The 17285-nt window shown below is 52.0% G+C and overlaps 1 protein-coding gene and 1 pseudogene across 2 annotated transcripts in view; one reads left to right on the top strand and one right to left on the bottom strand.

Annotated features, from left to right (window-relative positions):
* Positions 1–3218: 3218 nt before the first annotated feature.
* LOC132529742 (large ribosomal subunit protein eL21-like) lies at positions 3219–3704 on the bottom strand (annotated as a pseudogene).
* Positions 3705–15065: 11361 nt separating this feature from the next.
* GALNT16 (polypeptide N-acetylgalactosaminyltransferase 16) overlaps positions 15066–17285 on the top strand; it is a 99067-nt gene continuing 96847 nt past the window's right edge. Inside the window, exon 1 of one of the 2 annotated variants that reach the window (XM_060140432.1) lies at positions 15066–15815. In XM_060140432.1, coding sequence (XP_059996415.1) covers positions 15639–15815 — 177 coding nt within the window. In that variant the 5' untranslated portion in view covers positions 15066–15638. The remainder of the gene's footprint in view (positions 15816–17285) is intronic. The other variant, XM_060140442.1, reaches the window with a different exon arrangement.

The following is a 17285-nucleotide window of genomic DNA, read 5'->3' as shown; positions in this document are numbered from 1 at the left end:
CTATTAAGTCCTGGATAAGAATCCAAAATTTGAGCTTAGTGAGCTAACAGGGCTGAAAAGAAATAGGAGATTGAGGCACAGGTAGTTTTAAAGAAGGTACATTTATCCGGTTGGTGGGGGTGATGGGAGTATAGTCTGTGGACTTCGTATTTTGCTTTTTCCTAAACTCAGTTGTATAGTGTGTTGGAGCATCAGAGGAGTGGGTTGGTGACCTGGGTTCTGGTTGTGGTCAACAGCTGTGTGTCTTTGGGCCAACCACTTAACTTTTCTGGACTCCTTTCTTTACCTGTAAAATTAGGAGTTTGAATTAGATGTGCTGTAGGGGCCCTCCTAGTGTAGCATTCTGTCATACATCCCACCGTTTCTTTATGTGGCATTTTCCCTTGGGTGCTGTGTACCTTCTGCTTCATCGCACACTCTCATCCCACCCCCAGCCCTGGGAATGGAGGCTGTGCGTGAAAGGAAGGGGGCGAGGGAAACAGGATGACACACGGTGTCCTCCTGGCCTTGTTGACTAGGGAGAAGCCTGCTCCCTCCATCTGGAGCTCCACTGGAGGTCAAAATACTCTTCTCACCAGAGTTGTACTATGTGTGGCCTTAGGGAACTCACATTTCTATTCAGTTCACTATTTAACAGTAAAGAAAGAAGAGAAATCTTTATCTTCACCCACATCGCCAGTGCTGTAAGGCTTAATAAGGGAAAAGTACAGAGTAGAAATGAGGCAACTTTTGCCAAGTTCTGTAAATGGGAGGATGTTGGTGGGGGGTGAGGAGGGGGAAGAATGTTTCTCAGTTTAAAGATAGGAGAAATTAAGGCTGTGCGATAGAGAGAGAATTGGATAGAATTGGATACTTGAAAAGGAAAACATTAAACCAATAAGTTAAAAATATTCTCTTTTTTGGGCTTCCCGGGGGGCGCAGTGGTTGGGAGTCCACCTGCCAATTCAGGGTACGCGGGTTCGTGCCCCGGTCTGGGAGGATCCCACGTGCCGCGGAGCGGCTGGGTCCGTGAGCCATGGCTGCTGAGCCTGCGCGTCCGGAGCCTGCGCTCTGCAACGGGAGAGGCCACAACAGTGAGAGGCCCGCGTACCGCAAAAAAAAAAAAAAAAAAAAAAAAAATTCTCTTTTTTTATGGTGTCAGGACTGCCTAAGAAAATTTGAGGGGTCCACTGTGTTAACACATTGTTCTCCATCTGTGGGTCCTAAGACAAGGTTAACTCCCAGGGAGACTTGAGAAGTCTCAGGGGCCTGCCTCTGTATAACCCTGACCTGCCTGGGACTTGGTCCTGCTTACCTTTGCCTGGCCACCGGTGAGACGGGACATGTGCAAAATGTAAAGTTTGTATTTTATAAACTGCTGAGAGACATTTTTCCCATTTCCGATATATCCATTCCCTGTGACCTGGCAGGAAATACATTTTCCATTCCATCCTTGTGCTTAGTTTCAGTCCCAAAGGGGTATAGTGTATTGGCTTTTCTTCGTGTAGCACAGATTTATTTGTACCAAGTATGCTAAACTTGAGGCTCTTTTCACAATAATCACTTCGATGTAGACGTGAGCCCCCATTTTCTACCAAATTGGGGGCATTTTGTTGATGTTCCAGAAAAAATGACCAGAGAGCCAAAAGAGAGGCTAAAGTATATTTCTCTGCCCTCTCCTAGACGGACCCTAACTTTATCTAAAATGTTGACATCTTTTGTTAAATCTCATAGAGCCAACTGGAGCCCCAGTCAGCTGGCTTAGTTCCTGTCTAATCAAGATCTGTACGTTTGGCCCTGGAGGTTGGGTCAGCCTGAGCCGTAGCACACATGGCTCCCTCTGAGTTCTCGGATACAATGAGCAAGACTAAAGTTGGCTCAGAAAAGGAACAGAAGATGACTTGGGGTTAGTTTTTCCTTTTTTAAATGTTATACAAGTGCAGAGAGTTGGCTGCCATCCCCCTCTCAAACCATCAACGGAGCTTGACCTTGGCCAAGATTTTGCCTCATCCTCTCGGCATTTTAGCATCGAGTTGCGTTTCAGCCGTGGAATGCTTAACCAAAAGCACATGCTGTAGTGGTAGTTTCCAAAGAGCAAGTTTTTGCAGGAAGTCCGCAGCGTGTTTTCTCAAAACAACAGTTTTCTCCAAAACGCCAACCCAATAAACCCCCAAATGGTGATTCTTTGGTTTATTTGTACACAAAGCTGGGATTTTTGTTGCTGTTAATAATACTTTATTGGAGTACAATATAATGAACATAATAAAGTGTACAAATTTTAAAAGTACAGCTCAGGGCTTCCCTGGTGGCGCAGTGGTTGCGAGTCCGCCTGCCAATGCAGGGGACACAGGTTCGTGCCCCGGTCTGGGAAGATCCCACATGCTGCGGAGTGGCTGGGCCCGTGAGCCACGGCTGCTGAGCCTGCGCGTCCGGAGCCTGTGCTCCGCAACGGGAGAGGCCGCAGCAGTGAGAGGCCCGCGTACCGCAAAAAAAAAAAAAAAAAAAAAAAAAGTACAGCTCAGTGAATTTTTACAAATGTATACACCCGTGTAATTATTAAGGGCTGGAGTTTTTTATATTACATGAAACATACATCCTGGTGATGTACAGCTTGGCGTTGGGAGGTTGTCCATTCATCTAACTGAGCAGCTTACTGTAACGCAGCAAATCCAGGTCAAAATGCGATACCATTTGGTGCTTCTGAGTCTGGGCACTTTGCCCTTTTGTCACACCTAGGGGACTTGGGTGCTGCAAAGCTTCGTGATGTTTGTTTTTAACAAGTTACTTTTAAGAATAGGTAATATGTGCACATAGTACAAAATTTCTTTTTAAATGTATAATGAAAAAGGAATCTCCTCCCCGGTCCTTTCCCTCCCTGACAATAACCACTGTTACTATTACTTCTTCATTGTGCGTCCTTCAGAGAGAGACAGAGACAGAATGTGAATGTGTGTGGGGGGGGGATTGGTTTTTTTTTTAAGTCTCAGGTTTCTTCTTTGATTGCTAAATAAGAATTTCTCTGCCCTTCTCCCCGTACTCTAGGCTCTAGTCTAGGGCATTTGTGCAGCCTCAGTAGGATTAATCCTATTTGTCTTGTACTGTAAAGTTCAGACTCTGGATCTGTCGTCTGGCTCCAAAGTCCATGGTTCTCACAGGATTGGCCGTGAGTTGATAATTGTCTAGGCTGGGTTTTTTGGTTTTTTTTTTCACAGTCCAGGCCTTTTATTTTCTTACACCCATCATGCCCTGAATTCATAGGGAATGGGCTCCAGCAGTTCAGGCTCCTTTCCATTGGTTCTCATGAAGTGTGCTTCTCTGGGTGGAGCAGGCTGGTGCTTCAGTTGAATCCAAGTACCTTTCTCTTTGGCTTCCTTCTTTTTCTGATCATTTTCCTTCACCCGTTTCAGGAAGCTATCTCGGCTCTTAGAGTGCTTAATATGCTCGATATGCACGTTAATTCTCTTGGCAAGAATCTTGCCCTTAACCTGTTTGTTTACAATGATGCCAGCAGCATGCTGGGTAACATTTTAGACTCTCCCAGTTTTGCCATGGTAACATTTGTGGGGCATTCTTTTTCGAACAGTGCCCATTCCCTTGATATCTACAATATCACCTTTCTTGTAGATTCGCATGCATATGGCCAAAGGAACAACTTCATGTTTTCTAAAGGGCCTAGAGAACATGTAGCGGGTGCCCCTCCTCTTTCCCTTTGTGTTGATCATTTTGGCGAATTACTGGAAGATGGCTGTTCCGGCCGAAAAGAAGTAGGGTGGGTTTTTTACATTAGGCTTTCTACTTCTTTTAATATATATTTGAAATTTTCTGTAATAAATTTTTTTTAATTCTTATTTCTTTAGCAGTAGCTCCTGCAACACACCTGTCTGCTTAAATTTTGCGTTTGTTTTAAAGTAAGGTTTAAATTGCAACCTGAAAGCAAACCATAGATGGATCTCTAGATAGTCCCATCCTCCACCCCCTACATCCATCCAAATCAGTCATTCAAAATTCCAAAGTTACAAACATGAACCAGGATGATTATTCACTTTCAAAAGCCATCCTTCTTTTTTTTTTTGGCGGTACACGGGCCTCTCACTGTTGTGGCCTCTCCCGTTGCGGAGCACAGGCTCCAGACGCACAGGCTCCGCGGCCATGGCTCACCGGCCCAGCCATTCCGTGGCATGTGGGATCTTCCCGGACCAGGGCACGAACCCGTGTCCCCTGCATTGGGACAGGCGGACTCTCAACCACTGTACCACCAGGGAAGCCCCATCCTTCTTTTTAAACATAAGGTTGACCTCAAATTTATTTTGAAAAGCCAGCTTCTCTGGCAGGCAAAATTTCATTTGATTTGTACACTAAGTTTCTCAAGAATGTAAATCTCATGCAAAACAGAGGGCTTATATTCAGCCTTGAAAAGTATTTTATACAATATATGGGCTGAAGAGCCAGGGAAGGAAGAACCTCTCAGACCCACCCTCAGCTGGGGAGAAAACATAGCTTGCATGGTTTGGCCGCATCTCCTAGCAGCCACCTTATTTTGTACTCCTCTGTGACAGGTGGATGAGGGGTCAGGTCTTCTCCAGATCAGAGATTCCCAAAAGATACACAGCCCGGGGAAAGGTTTTCCAATTCAAATCCCGTATGGTTTCCCTAGGGCCATTTTATCCTTGATGTCCTTTCATGCTCTCTACTTTGTCTTGCTGTAATCTGATCACCCAGGGCCTCTCCAGTTATCATTAAATATATTCCCACTGGTCAGGGAGCTCCCTTTGAGCACCCCTTTAGAGCAGCTGTAACATTTGAGCAGCATCTGTTTTCTGACAAGCTTGAAGACTGAATGAAGGAAGTCACTGAGTCTTTCCCAGTGGAAGTGCATGACACAAGTAACCTTTGGGACTGCGATCAGGGTGCTGTGAGTTGAGTGGCCTGGCAGCTCGTGTGTGCAGGGAGAGGTGGGTGATTCCTAGATGGGGCAGTGGATCTTCATGGTCTCAGCCCTGTGGTCCATGCAGGGTCCTAACACTAGAATGGTTCCCTAAGCCTTTGGCTCCAGCTCTTTCTGGGCAGGGAAACAGAACGAGGCAAGACGCCTGGTGTGTTTTAAATAGATTTTGCTTGCTGCAGCCAATAAGCCCGATAGCTTGGGAGGTGAGTGACCCTTCCTGAGAGATTTCTGTTGCACCATTTCTCCGGCCTCCAGCCCCACAAGTGCCGACCACCCCCTCCCTTCCTGCTCCTTCCCTCTGACCTAACTCCCTTGCTTTCTGGATGCTTTCTGTTCAGCCCTTTCTGGTTTTAGTATTTATTACACTTTTATTGGCTTTCGCTCTCTGCTTTTTCTTTCCCTGAAGCTGTTTTTCCTCATGCGCTGTATCTTTTCATCTCTTGGAGTCTTGTTTCTGTCCACTCTCTCAAGAGCACGTCTCCATCTTCTGCTCCTTGTCTGACGCTGTCATGGCTTCTCAATTGTCCCCTTGCCCCAACCTGGGCTTTATTGACCCTGGCGAGAAAGAATGGCGGGTGGAGGAATCCACCTTGAGCAATCCCAGTTGTGGGACAGGTAGTGGCCCCAGTCTGCGAAGTGGACCTTAAAGGTGGCAGCTGTTTCTGGACACGGTGGCAGTGCAGTAGGCAGCCAAAGGGGGAGGAGTCAGAGATGACGGGAGGGGTGGAGTGGCCCAGGACCCATCGCAGGCGACAGCCAGAAAAGGAGATGCAAGAGGAAGGCCAGGTGGACGCTGGATGTCGTGAGGGAAAGCTGAGGAGGAACTGGCACCGGGGGACAAAACCAGGGATGTGGGACCCTGCCAGAGATGCTGCAGCCCAGCTCTGCTGAGCAGAGGCAGGCAGAGTGGGGTTGGGGCCAGGAGAAGAGAGCACCTTAGAGACCTTTTCTCCCCACTCTTCTCTGGCCCTTTTGTTCTTTCTCTTTCATGTTTCTGTCTTCATGTTATATTAGCAGCAGAAAACAATACAAAACAAAAGGCAGTCTGGGGATTTCCCTGGTGGCGCAGTGGATAAGACTTGGCACTTCCATTGTGGAGGGCCTGAGTTCGATCCCTGGCCAGGGAACTAGATCCCACATGCATGCTGCAACTAAGAGTTCGCATGCCCCAACTAAGGAGCTGGCAAGCCTCAACTAAGTAGCCCACGAGCTGCAACTAAGGAGCCCACCTGCCACAACTAAGGAGCCCATGTGCCGCAACTAAGGAGGCTGCCAGCTGCAACTAAGACCCGTTGCAACTAAGTAACTAAATAAATATTAAAAAGAGGGGAAAAAAAGGCAGTTTGTCTTTGAAAGGGAATGGCGAGATCTGGAGGTTTTAAGGCTGGATGCACTTCCGCCTATGCTGAACTCTTAGGTCCTTTGCCTGTCTGGCTGCTGGGGCCATGAAGGCCAGCTCCTTAATGGAGCACCTTGAATAGAGGCCCTGTACCAGCTTGACAGTCCAGCTGGAGTGCCACCAACAGTAGGAGCAAGGGCAGCCAGCAGTAGTGTGCACCCACAGACCCCCTCCAGGCACACAGGGCAGCCAGGGGAGCAGGGATGTTGGCTAACCCAGCCAGAGGGCTTGGGCTGAGGGGTGGCTTCCAGCGAATGATGCCAGCCCCATCCTGGGCTCCTCCCCTGCTAGGAACTAAGCTGCAGAGGGGCCTGTGGTCGAAGAAAGAGAAAGGAAAACTCTAGCTTAAAAAAGTTTTTAATTGAAGAGGTAATAAGTGCACGTGGCAAAAAATTCAAAAGGTACAAAAGAATATATGCAGTGAAATCCCCCACTCCCGTTCACCGCGGGTTCCCCTCCTCAGACGTGTCCCTGGATGTAACAATTTCTTGAACATTCTTCCAATTTCTCCTTTTTAGTTTGCTGTATTCTGGAAATTTTCAGATTCTTCATGCAGTGGAACATTTTAAATTGTCTGGGTGTATATGTATGTATGTAATATGGGCCGGGGGACCCAATGATAATAAAGAAAATTGTATCTCAGTTTATTGCCAATAATTCTTGCTGGGGCAGGGAATGGTTTAAAAAATTAAAATAAGTAAACAGAATCCTAAAATACCAGCACTAGAAAGGACCTTCCAAATTCTTTTGTACCAAAGATCTTATTTGAAACATAAGTAAGGGGTCACCAAGCTAGCCTATGGTACACCTAGGACTAAAACCCAGGTTCCCTACCTCCTAGTCATCCCAGTTGCCCGAGAACATACTAAATGCTCTGTCTTTAGGTAGTGGCCTTTGTAAAGGTATGTGATTCAGAAATGGAAGGAAAGACAAATGCTTGGACACGGATTTAGAAATTTCCTCCACTGGACACAAATATAGGGAAAGAAATCAGTAATTCCAGGAAAAACCTGAAGTCCAATTCCAACTGAAAAATAGCATGTGCGTGCGCACACACACGCACACACACACACACACACACACACACACACAGACACTGGCACTGGCAGAAGACAGAAGACGGACGTCCGTAAAGTCTATTGTCTGTCTCTCCTGCTGAGTCCAGCAGAGGCTGTGAGAGGTGGCACGACCCCCCGCTCTGCTGAAGAACCCGCGGCCCTTGGACTCACTGTCACTGGGATGCAGGTAGAGGCAGGCATCTTTGGGCAAGAGAAAGAAATGCCAACCTAGACTAGAGGAAGAGGACAGTCTGTGCAGGGACACGGGGACAGGGATGCCAAGGGAGAGCAGAAGTTGTGCCTGGCCAGGCCACCACGGAGCCCTGCCACCACTGGTCCCATGAGCACTGGCAGCCCCAACTGTTTCTACCACCTACCAGGATGAAACACCCCAAGATTTATGTGCTGACAAAACGGCAGCATGATTTTAAAAATTCTCTCTGCTTTCACATCAGCTCCAGACACTGTGTACAATTTCAGTGTCCAAGCCAGACTGATGGGCCTTTTGATCGCTTCAGAGGGTGACTCCAGTGAGAGGGGACACGTATGACTATCAACATTGGCTGTAGAAACCCTCAATTGCTTTGAAATGGTAAATTTCCAGGCAAAGTGGATCTGATGTCACACGCCTCCTGCATTAACAGCTTTTTCTTCCTCTTCAATTATTTTGGCTGGTAAGGGAGTGGAAATTACACTTCAGAATATATCGATGGGTATTTTCAGCCTTGCTGAGAGCTTCAAATTATATACCAATCCTGGGAACATTCCCTTAGTTTCCACTTCCCAGTTTCTCAAGGAAAATGGAGGTTTCGATTATAGGCACCATTAGATGGAAGGAAATGCAGGACCAGGACCACGGGTCTCTTTTCAATTCAAATGCTCTCTGGTCTTATCACCTGACCTATTTTTGAGCCAAATTTTGTTCAGCCCTAGGTGTAGAGGTCCATCCTAACATGTACGAGATGATGAGGTCCTTGATAAAAAGACGAGTATGTCTAACAGCCTGGGTCCAGGGCTTGAATCAGGGCATCTGACAGGCAGGGGGAAAAAAAAAAAAGCCAGTTCTGTCTCTTCATCTTCACACAGGGATCCAAAAGTCCTGATCTCTGGTACACACGGCCTCTCCCCCGTGCTTAGGTGCTGGGTACACGGGCAGCCTCCCAGCTGCGTCTTTGCCCCAGCTGTGTTCTGGTTTTCTCTTCTCGACCTGACTGGCCTCTTCTGCTCTTCACCTGAGGACCAGACCTGGATTTACAGCTTCCTTCCTTGGCAGACCACAGAGAACTCAAGTTCAACTTAACAAGTCTCCCGAATCTGCTCCACGTCCTGTGTCCCCATTTCAGTTAGTGGTTACCTTACACCAAGGTACTTGTCTCCTACGCGAGAAATGTACATGTTATTCTCAAATCCTTTCTCTCGCCTCCACTCCAACTGATCCCCAAATCCTCTGAGTCTAACCCTCTTTCTCTTCTGCTCCAGTGTTTCTGCCCTAACCCAGGCCCACAGCATTGCTTGCTGGGACTGTTGCAAAGTCATTGTAATCCCCCACCACTACTCTCCAGCCTCTTCACTAAAATTTATAACTGATCATGTCATTCCCTGTTACAAAATCTTGGGTGGCTCTCCGTGGCTTACCAGAATAAGTCCAAACTTCTTACAAAAGCATACAAGACATCTGTTAACTGGCCCATCTACCTCTCTAATCTCGTTACCATCACCACTCCCTACCCAGTACACACCACCCGCTGACCATTTCCTGGTCTCCCTCCCATACACTTCCACACGTTAGTTCCTTTCTTTGCTCTTCCTCTGTGCAGAATGCCCTTCCACATCTTGTCCACCTGCTTATCCTTAATACTCAGCTCTCAGATGACTCCTTCCTTGGATGAAGTCCCCTTTGTGTTTGACTAGAGTTCTGTTATACCCTTTTGTGACCATCTGTGCCTATTTCCCCATTATCAGTTACCGGGCTCCTCGGGTGGTGGAATCAGGTTTTGTTCGTTTTTGTATTCTTGGAACCTAGAAGTGCTTGGCGTCGTAGGCATTCGAGAAGGAAAGGGAAGAAAGGGACTGGAAATACCACCCTAATGGGCAAACAGGCATTGGCTTACCATCTGAGTGGGCTAGGTGGCATTTTAGTGGGACAGAATGGGGAGTAGCAACCAGCCTGCTGCCCTAGATACTTATTCATTCATTTACTCATCGCACAGATACTTAGTGAGAGCTGCCATGATGGCCCATGCTGTGCTAGAATCTGGTGATACACAAAAGAAGGCTGCCAGGTCCAGAGGAACTCCCATTCGAGGGCAAGAGACAGGCACGTAACAGGCAGTGGCCTGACATTTCGGGCCAGCTGGTCTGCTCTGAGGATCTTTGCCACTCAGCTCCACAGAGGCTGTGGAGGAGGGGAAGGGGCGAAGGAGACAGGCAGTGAGATAGGGAGGTCAGGTAGGCCTTGCAAAGGGCTCTGCCTCCAGGACCAATTCTGCTGACCAGCTGGCTTTATTTATGCATTTCTCCTTTGTAGGAATTCCTTGCTGTTAAGAAAAAGCATGTGACACATTTCTAATTAGCCCTCTAACTCTGCAATCCTCTTATTCCCAAATGTAGCAGCTGGGTCATTTCATGATCAGTAATAACTTTTGTAGTTCCTGCAGTTATTCACCAAATTGGGGTCATTCCTTCCCTGACTTCTGGTGGAACCACAGAGGATTTTCTCATCCCCTCATCTGGGGCAGCGGGGTTTGGCTCCTGGCCCCATGGTTGGGGGGCAGCCAGCTGCTCCTGTGGAAGCGCTGGGAGGGAACCTGCCTACTACACCGGCCCACACTGACCCAGATGAGTTGCGCCGGTTCTAGTCCTGCACCATCTCTCAGGTGCTTGACTTAAGACAGAAATGCATGCTGCACTGAGTACCCTGCCCATCTTCTTCCCTCCTTCCTTCCACCAACAAATACTAAATGAAGGACTTCCCTGGTGGCGCAGTGGTTTAGAATCCGCCTGCCAATGCAGGGGACACGGGTTCGAGCCCTGGTCCGGGAAGATCCCACATGCCGCGGAGCAACTAAGCCCGCGAGCCACAACGACTGAGCCCATGCGCCACAACTGCTGAAGCCCATGCACCTAGAGCCCATGCTCTGCAACAAGAGAAGCCACTGCAATGAGAAGCTCACGCACCACAACGAAGAGTAACCCCCGCTGGCTGCAACTAGAGAAAGCCCACGAGCAGCAGCAAAGACCCAGTGTAGCCAAAAATAAATAAATAAAATAACAATAAACTTACATTAAAAAAATACTCAATGAGCATGGACTATATACACCAAGCAGTGTTCTAAGCACTGGGGAGACAGATGAACAAAACATACAAGAACCCCTGCCCTCATGGGGCTTACACTCCAGGGGCAGAAACTGATATAAAAAGCCACGGTTCTCAGACAAACAGAATGATGACTAATAAAGAACTGAGTTCCTTTCAAAGAGCCAGGTCCTCAACTTGATCTATAATGGTGCGTAGAAACTTGACTTATAAAAACCTTTTCCTTAGATACGCTGGTGCATTAAGGGGGGACAGCTGGCAGTGGGCAGCATACCTGCCACCTGGTGGCTGGGTGACCTCTGCAGGCATCAGTCTTCATCTGTGAGATGGAGAGGGTGGAGCCTTCCTCACAGGGTCGTCGTGAGTGTTCTGAGGTGGTGTACTGGCTCAGTGTCTGTTTCATGGTAACGTACGTTCTGTTCACCATCCCTGGCTCCTCTTTCCTGCTTCGAGCAGACATGGGAGTCTAATTAGTTCCCTTCAGCCTCCTTCTGGACCCCTGCTGCAGATGCAGACAGGACAAGAGGCTCCTGAGGTGACCCAGAGTCTCGAGGGTAATGGGTAAGCCAGCGAGAATGGACACCCAGCAGAGGCTGCGGCCGTGCACTCTGCCTCTCCCCTCCCCCCCAGCCCCACTGAGCAGAGGCTCTGGAAGAGGCAGCCACGCGCCTGTGGGGCAGGACAGTCATCCCTGTCGGAACCTGGGTGTGGCTGAAGAGGCCTGTCTGGGGTCTGTTCTCCTTCGCCGCCCAGGTGAGCAGTCCCCCGCAGGTGCCCTGGCGGGCCCTTCGGGAGTCCCCGTCACCCCAGCAGCCAGCAGCACTGCCTGTGAGAGTGGGCCTCCAGGGGACGCCGGTGGTTACCAAGCACTGGATTTTACTTGCTTCGTTTCATCCTACCTTTCCCAACAATGCTGCAAGTTAAGGGCTGTCACTGCCCCATTTTACCGTTGAGGAAACCGAGGCTAAGAGAGGGAGTAAGAATTTGCCCAAGCCACTCTAATATGTGATGGAACCAGCATTTGAATTCAGGCTGTCCAGCTGCAGAGCTCGGGCTTCACACTGACCTATACCCTTTCTGCCCTCTGTTAACAACCCCAACCCCCAAATCCGCACATCAAATTCACAAGGGCAGACAGTTCCCTGGGCCCTCTGGGAGCGCCGGGGCCACATGGCACTCTGCCAGCTTACCTGAGTGCTGGCTTCAGCGGCTTGAAAGAGAAGGGGACCGTGCCTGAGAGCAGTGACAAGGGAGACAACTGCAAGTCCAAAATGGCACAGCTGGAGGGACCTTGGAGGTCATCTCTCGGCAACCCTTCTTTTACCGAAAAGAAAACGGAGGTCCAGAGAGGGAAGTGAGGTCCCTACATGCAGAACTTCTACCACCCTGCAGACTGCCCAGTGGCCTCAGAAGCCCGGCACGGAAAATGGATTCGAACCCAGTCCCTCCACCCACCTGTTGTATGACTCTCAGCGATCGAGGGCGTCACGGAGCCTCAGCGTCCTCTCCTGCAGGTCGCGGGGGCTTTAGAGATAATGTGTGTGAGATGTCAGCACGGCAGCTGGCATCTGCTAGGTACTCAGTGAACTGTAGCTATTATTATCACTCTTGTTGGTTTCGAAGTTCAATGATGTTAGGCAACACCACCTCTCTTAGGTGTTGCTTTGATTCTGTGGTTCTGCTAGCTAGGCCCAGAGAGGGAACAACGTTCACAGCCACCTCTGAACGCCGAAATCCATCTCAGGGAGGGCTAAGGCTCAGCTCAGTGCCTCTTTGGGGTTAGAATCTGGAAGAATGACCGTGGGCTGCGGCCGAGGTGGCAGCCGCAAGTTCCCAGCTCTTCCAGCGTGCCTGTGGCTTGAGACCCATCACTCAGCCTCTGTCTATATCAAATTTCTGTGAGTCCGGTGAGCGAGGTAATCACCTGCCACCTTACCTCCACCACCCACACCCGGGGAAGTTTATTGTGCTCATTTAAGGAAGGGCTAGCTATGAAGTCTAACACCTTCCAGAAAGGCTACACTCCTAGGGGTTTTGGGGGGTTTCTCTTCGTGGTGGGGGGTGAGTAGAGAAGACTTCTCTCTGAGAAAGAGCTACCTGGCGGTGACAATTTGGTGCAGATGTACAGCATCCTCACCACTGAGCCCTGAGGACTAAGGGGTAAGACTTGTAGAAACCTGCCAAGTTCCAGCTCCTTCTCCCCTCCCTCTCCTCATGGAGCCCTCCTTCTGGAGCCATCAGTAACCCGTCAGCCTGAGTTCGGTTTGGCATGGTCCAGCTTCATCCTCCATGCCTAGGGGTGACTTTGGAGCCTCTCACTATGGGTTGATGTGATGTCTTTGGATCCCACATCCTCTCACCTGGTTCTTTCAAGACCAAAGGCAGCTAGACCTAATAGACCAGGCTGGGATGAGAGGAGCAGCCTATATCAACAAAGGGTCATTCCCCAGGTCTTCCCACCTGGCTGACCTGAGAGCCTGTATGGGGGTAGGGACACCAGAAGGGCAGTGCCCTTACGTTTCCTCGTCATCTAGAGATGGCTGTGGGGCCTGATTCCTAAGGAGCAAGTCTCCCTAGCTTCCCACAGAGGACATGACCACTGGGTCTGCCCCATGACTGCTGCAGAAACAAGCCAGTGGCTTGACAGGGGTTATCGTGGTCTATGGAAATGAATCCTGGTTCCCTACTGCAGTCTAATTAAACTCCCCAGGCAAGGGAGACCTGGGAGAGCAAGGCTGGCCTGCATCTCCACACCATCTCCTATTGCTCCTGACTGCCACGCAGCGCATGCCTCAGATTCCCTGATATTCTTCTTTTTTTGCGGTACGTGGGCCTCTGACTGTTGTGGCCTCTCCCGTTGCGGAGCACAGGCTCCGGACGCGCAGGCTCAGCGGCCATGGCTCACGGGCCCAGCCGCTCCGCGGCATGTGGGATCTTCCCGGACCGGGGCACGAACCTGTGTCCCCTGCATCGGCAGGCGGACTCTCAACCACTGCGCCACCAGGGAAGCCCGCCCCGCTATTCTTATAGATTTCTTTGTGAGGCCCTCTTTTACGTGTCCCCTTCTTTCTAGGGTCACTTTCTTGGTAGGGCCATTTTTGGACTTGTCCTCGTGGTTAGTCTTCTGAGTGAGGAAAGGGTATTGCAGTTAAAACAATGACTTTTCTGCAGCAAAAAACCCATTCAGGTTTTCTTCCTTCAATTCACTTCACTCCAACCGAAGTGTACTGAGCAGCTATTACAAAAGTGCTTCAGTCCTGAGTGCTGGAGAAACAGGGAAATGCTGATGGGGGTAGTTGGGGGAAAGCATGAACTGTGACCTCACCATCTGCCTGATTCCCGAGGTAGCTTCATTCAGAGGCCAGGACCTAATGTGGTCCTTCAGATGAGCCAGTGCCCAGGAGTACCAGCAGGATGCAAACAGCCTGACAACCCTGTGTCTCACATGAAAGGGCTTCCTGAGTCCAGACTCGCCCAGCCTGACCAACTTCAACTCCCACCAATAACTTCCCAGCATCCTGGGCCGTGGCACCGCCAGGTAGATCTCTTCCTTGAAAACATCAAGTACTTTCATCCTCTGGACCTTTGCTCATGCTGTTCACGCAGCACATCCTGCCCTGTCCTCCCTTTCCTGCCTCTTAAGAATTTATTCAAAGGAGTTATCTACCTTCTGTGAGAAGCCTCCCCCTAAGACCACCTCGCAATACAATATTTTTCCTCTGTGATCCCTGCTTAGTTTGTTTATTTCACATCTGAGTGTCTGTTCTGTCCCTGACACTGTGCTGATCTCCTAGAACTAATTTAGCCCACCTTGCCTTCTGCCCGGAGTGAGAGTAGTTCACATCAGATTCTCAGTGCCACCAGGGCTGGGGCACAATCTCAATGATTTCTGTGTCCGTGTCTCTCAACACGGTGTTTTGCACTTTGTTCAAAGTGTCAGACGGAGAGGTGGTTTCTAGACTGGGCTCTGCCCACTAATTAGTCGTGTGGTCTCCAGCGAATCTTCCAGCCTCTCTGGCCGCCTCCCTTCTTCCTGATGAAATGGTGATGATAATACCCCAGGGTTGTCCAGGGGACAACGAGGCGGGGTGGAAAGAAGCATCATGAAAGCTGGGAGCCCCAGGCCAACGGAAGAGGGGGGGTGGTTGTACCCCCATTCTCCTTTCACTGGCTATGAAACAGCGTCTCTTCCCCTTCGCTCTCTTCGAATGTCAAGTGCACCAGCTTCCAATCCCTCCTCGGGGCGGGACCTCCGGCGGCTCGGAATCCTAGGCTGCGGAGGATTCCGGTGCAAACTCCAGACTCTCCTCCCGCCCAGCCGTCCCTTTCCAAAGACACGCCGAACACACCTTAAACCCTGTTCCAGAGCGCAGTTCAGAGCGCAGTCCAGAAAGGCAGCTCCGCAGCGCGGGCCCGGGCCGGGGTCGCGCATCTCCAACCGGTGACTCAGGGCCGCTCGGTCCGGGGGTGGGTGGAGGTAGGCGGGACAGACCAGGGCCGCGCGCGGGCAGCCGCCAGGAGCTCGGTCGCCGAGCCGTTGGAGCCGAGACTGGCTCTGGCCCGTCGCCATTCCGCCGCGGGCGTCTGCCTCGCCGGGCCTTCCTCCGGCGCCGCTTTGCACCCGCTACGCTCCTCTCTCGGGGCGCAGCGGCCCCGCAGCCGGCCGGGGCTGGAGCGGGGGGCGGGCTCTGCGCGCGAATGAATGGGCGCCCGCGGGAGGCGCGCGCCTCGGACTGAAGGGCATTAGGACCGTGAGGATCGCTCCGTGCTCCTGTCTCTCCCTATCCCCCCCCCAACCCCCCACCTCTCTCCTTTTTCTGCTCTGCGGGACTGAGCAGCCCGGCGCGAGCGAAAACAAACAGCTGAGGCTGCGAGTGCCCCCGCCCCGGCTCCAAGAGCACGCCGGCCCGGGCCCCTACTCCGGGCGCCCAGCCGCCCACCATGAGGAAGATCCGCGCCAATGCCATCGCCATTCTGACCGTAGCCTGGATCCTGGGCACTTTCTACTACTTATGGCAGGACAACCGAGCCCACGCAGCATCCTCCGGCGGCCGGGGCGCGCAGAGGGCCGGCGGGAGGCCGGAACCGCTCCGGGAGGACCGCACCATCCCGCTCATTGTGAGTACGCGTTGCGAGCCGAGCGGCCGGCCGGGGAGCCGCGGCGCGCGTCCTAGCCCCGCGCGGCAGCAGAGGGCGAGAGGCCAGGCCGGGGGCTGCGTGCCCGCCGCGCCCCGCCGGCTTTGTATACGTTGGAGCATTCCTGTCCGTTGTTATGGCAACCTCTGTCGGGCTAGCGGGGCCAGGGCGCACAGATGGAGGGAGGGTGACAACGGGTGGGGGTTGGGAGAAAGTACTGCAAGTTTGGTGGGCCCGGCGTGCACGCGCGACTGGGAACGTGGCGGCTCTCTGGGTGCTGCGCAGCCTGGGCCGGGGGCCGAGGGCCGAGGGCCGGGGGCCGAGGGCTAGGGGTTGTGCGCGTCTCATCCGCCCCCGAAGGCGGCTGGACCTTGCGCGCGGCGAGCCGGCAGTGGGAACCACACGCTGCTAAGCGCGTAGGTGGTTGTGCGCACCCCACTTAAGCCCCTCGGGGCAAAGGACGTGGGGTGGGAGCGCTGGGTGAGGCAGGGTCGCTAGGGACTTGCTGGACTTTGAGCTCCCTTCTCAGTCCGGGTCAACTTGAACCTGGTTTTTGGGGGGCACGGAGGACTCCCCACTATCACCCCCGGGGTTCTTCGGGTCGGGGAAAGGTCTTGTCCTGAAGGCGTCCCACGCCCCAACACCAGTCCATCACGACGCGCTAACTAGCAGTGTCTGCGCCCAGGCTCGGAGATTGCCTCTCACGAGGTCAGCCCCGCGATGTCAATGCGAGCGGGGAAACCAAGGCGGCGGGGCACGGCGGAGGTGCGGGGGAGCCCCCCAGGCGCTCCGGGGACCTGGGCTGGGGCGTGCCTGTCGCCGCCTCCGCCCGGGCCCCGGGAGCCGGCTCTTTGTGGCAGGGGCACCTGTTGAGACGGGAGGCTCTGGAACCCGCGAGAGGCGCGCTCAGGCGGGCCGCAGTCTTCCGATGGGGGCGGATGGTGGGCGAGACTCTTGGGCGACCCGACTCGCAGGACAGACTGCTGGGCCCGGTGCAGCCTGGCCGGCGGGGGCCGGAAAGAAGGAGAGCAGAGTGAGGGGTTGAGGGTGGGGGAGTGGAGCAGGGTGGCCATTCTGAAAGATCTGGGTCTGGGGAGGCAGGGGTGAGGAGCTCCTGGAGAGGCGCAGGGTCAGGAGGGCAAAGGCTTGTGTGGAGTAGACTCTGAGATCTTTGTGCCAAGGCAGCTGAGCCCCAGGAATACGGTGTGTTGTTTGTAGTGGCAGTTGTAGGCGTGGAAGTGCTCTCGTAGTCCCATCCTGCCCTAGATTCCCTTTCTTGTTACCTACCCGGAAAGAAGTGAAAATCCCCTGCAAAAGAACCATATTTCCAGGCTTTGCCTGAGGAGACCTTGGGGTTTGTGGGTTTTCCCCAGCCTCACTCCCCCATTGCCAGGTCCCCGTCTGGTTGAGCTCTCTGGGGGTGAGCCTGATTAGGTGGAGTGTTCCCTTCTG

This window comes from Lagenorhynchus albirostris, chromosome 1, assembly GCF_949774975.1.
Source record: "Lagenorhynchus albirostris chromosome 1, mLagAlb1.1, whole genome shotgun sequence".
NCBI lineage: Eukaryota > Metazoa > Chordata > Mammalia > Artiodactyla > Delphinidae > Lagenorhynchus > Lagenorhynchus albirostris.
This window is presented reverse-complemented; position numbering and strand designations above follow the sequence as displayed.